This window comes from Herpailurus yagouaroundi, unplaced genomic scaffold, assembly GCF_014898765.1.
Source record: "Herpailurus yagouaroundi ecotype Mexico unplaced genomic scaffold, PumYag 77, whole genome shotgun sequence".
Classification (NCBI taxonomy): Eukaryota; Metazoa; Chordata; class Mammalia; order Carnivora; family Felidae; genus Herpailurus; species Herpailurus yagouaroundi.
The window spans coordinates 6,295,248-6,297,810 of record NW_024412388.1 but is presented as its reverse complement, the minus strand read 5'-3'; the positions used below and the strand labels follow the sequence as shown (position 1 = coordinate 6,297,810).

At 55.8% G+C, this 2,563-nt stretch overlaps 1 protein-coding gene across 2 annotated transcripts in view; it reads left to right on the top strand.

Annotated features, from left to right (window-relative positions):
* Window positions 1-2,208, top strand: part of ENO1 (enolase 1) — a 15,087-nt gene extending 12,879 nt beyond the window's left edge. For both annotated transcript variants that reach the window (XM_040460470.1, XM_040460460.1), the window contains exons 10-12: window positions 293-401; window positions 576-634; window positions 1,780-2,208. In XM_040460470.1, the coding sequence (XP_040316404.1) occupies window positions 293-401; window positions 576-634; window positions 1,780-1,849 (238 nt within the window). In that variant the 3' untranslated portion in view covers window positions 1,850-2,208. The remainder of the gene's footprint in view (window positions 1-292; window positions 402-575; window positions 635-1,779) is intronic.
* The last annotated feature ends 355 nt before the right edge of the window (window positions 2,209-2,563 follow it).

Here is a 2,563-nt window from a genome sequence, read left to right as displayed (position 1 = left end):
GGCGCGGTCAGGAGAACAGGTCTGTCCCCTCAAGGAGGCTAGACCCTATTTTGTAAACGTGACCTAGAGGGCTGAGAAGGTCCTCAGGAGGTCCTTCAGTCCTCTGTGACTGGAGAGAGAGGTGGGGGTTCTCGTCATCCCCAGGAGTTGAGAGCTTGGTGGCAGCTCCTGGCTCCGACCCCTCCCACGGTCTCCTACCAGGGGCGGCGAGCCCCTGGCTTCAGGAGGGGCTGCTGTGCCCTGGAAGTGGAGTCCCGCCATCACAACCATCTGGGTTGTTTCCTGACTTCAGGTGCAAGCTGGCCCAGTCCAACGGGTGGGGCGTCATGGTGTCGCATCGCTCCGGGGAGACCGAGGATACCTTCATTGCTGACCTGGTGGTGGGACTTTGCACTGGGCAGGTAAAGAGCTTCTCTGACCTCAGCTGCCCGAGCACAAGCAGGAAGGGGGGAGGCGGACGGGGTCCCGGATGCCCCTTCATCCCCTGGTTCCTAGGGTCAGAAATCCCGCCCAGAACGCCCACGAAGATTGAGAGTGCACGGCAAGCACACGTGACCTTTCCTTTCCCTTCCTAGATCAAGACAGGTGCACCTTGCCGTTCTGAGCGCCTGGCCAAGTACAACCAGATCCTCAGGTAAAGAGGAAGCCCGGGGGCACTGGGAGCTCTTGGCTCTGCGGGGCGTGTGTAGATGCGGGGCGGGGGGCCCCGTGTCAGGTCGTGGGTGACTTGGGCGGAGAACCTTGCCCCTTGGCCCCAAGGCTGGAGCCGGTCCCGTGCTGCCACCTTCTGGTGGAGGAGGGAACAGGCTCCCCCTTCAGACAATCACAAAGCCGTTAGAGCTAAGAGAGATCCCCAGCGGATACGTAGTTCAGCAGCCGTGTTTTGTGGACGGGAAACCGGGGCTCAGCGAAGAAGGAAATTCAGGGCAACAGGAAGGTTTCCACTGTTCAGTGCTTCTGGATATCTGGTCCCTTTTTATCATAACGTGTCCGTGGAAGCCTCCTTAACGTGGAGACTTGCCTCCTTTTTTGTCCCTTTTGTTAGTCTCGCAGGAAAAGAAATCTCTCTTTCGTAGCTCTGCCCATGTTACCCTTTCCTTAAACAAAACGTGACTGGCAGAGCACGCGCCCTTCCCCGCCACGCAGATACGGCAGCTGTTGGTACTCATGCACGCTTCTTCTCGTCCGCCTGCCTTTCGCCTTTTTGGCTGGAGAATTTTCAGCACATTCCAGCCATATGATTTCACCTGTGAATACCTTAGCACACGTCTCAGAGATAACAGTTATGTTTACTTTGTGATGTAACCACCGTGCTGTGAGAGTGCCCGGGGTTCACAGTCGTGCCATGACAGTCGTGCCCAGCATTCCTGGGGCCCGTCTCCCCTGGTGCGACACCAGGATGCAAACGCTTCATTCAGGGCCTTCCCTCCTTTTGTCCCCATGCCATTTATTCGAAGAGACTGGGTTGTCTTTTCGTTAAAGAGCGTTTTTGTTATATTCCAAGAAGTAGCGGTCTTGACCTATCTTCTAGTCTGTCTTTGGGAAACTCTGGGGGCAGAGAAGGCAGGGAAGGCTGAGGGGCAGCAGGTGGCCTGCTTGCTGGGGGAGCCGGTGGACGGGGAGGGCCCGACGCTCCTGTCTTCCTGCTAGTTCCGAGGACCGCATCGAGGAGGCTGGGCAAGTGCCGGGGCCTGGTCCCCGGGTGGGAAACGTAGGCCTTGGGGGTGGAGATTTCACTTCTCTTTCTCACCCCCTCCTCTCTGTCCTCTGCTTCCCCAGAATTGAAGAGGAACTGGGTGGCAAGGCCAAGTTTGCCGGCAGAAGCTTCAGAAACCCCCTCGCCAAGTAAGCTCCGGGCGACACACCCCGAGCTCTGCGGTCCTGAGTCGGCTCATTAGATCTCTGCTTCTGGCGTCCCCCGGGCACCTCGAGGCCCCCAGCCGGAGCCTCTGCTAGTCAAATGCCCTCTCCCTTCCTGTGATGTTCTCACTGCTCCTTAGAACCGCTGCAGAAGCCAGGCTTGACCATCTGGAACCCTGCTGGAAATCCTAGCTCTATAATCATGTGATTGGCCCAGATCAGTGTTTTCTCACCTCACTTCCCACCAAGTGTCTGGAGCTGAGTCTGTGTATGTTGTAATCACGAGGTGTCCACAGCGAGATCCCCAGTGGTTTTGTTTGCAGAATAAAAAGGCCTCAGTGACCCATAGAAATGTGTGTGTGTGTGTGTGTGTAAAACGTTCTGAGTCTGTCCATTTGTCATGTCTTGAGTGTTCATGGAGTGTTACACTGGGGTACAGGCCTGCAAGAGTTGGGATGCTTTGTGTCATGACAAAAAGGGACAGGAGTTGAGGACATTTCATAAGTCCTTGGGCAGGGCATTTGAGGCAAAAGGAGAAGGGGGGCATGTTGTATCCTTGAACAGAAGTAGAGTCCTTCTTGGGAGCAGAACATGACTTCTTACTTGGGAGAAAATACAAACACAGAACTATTACAGGTGACCTCAGGGTGGTGGCTTCTAGATCACGTGAGCCTGTAATTGTCCAAACCGGAAGGCCTGCTGG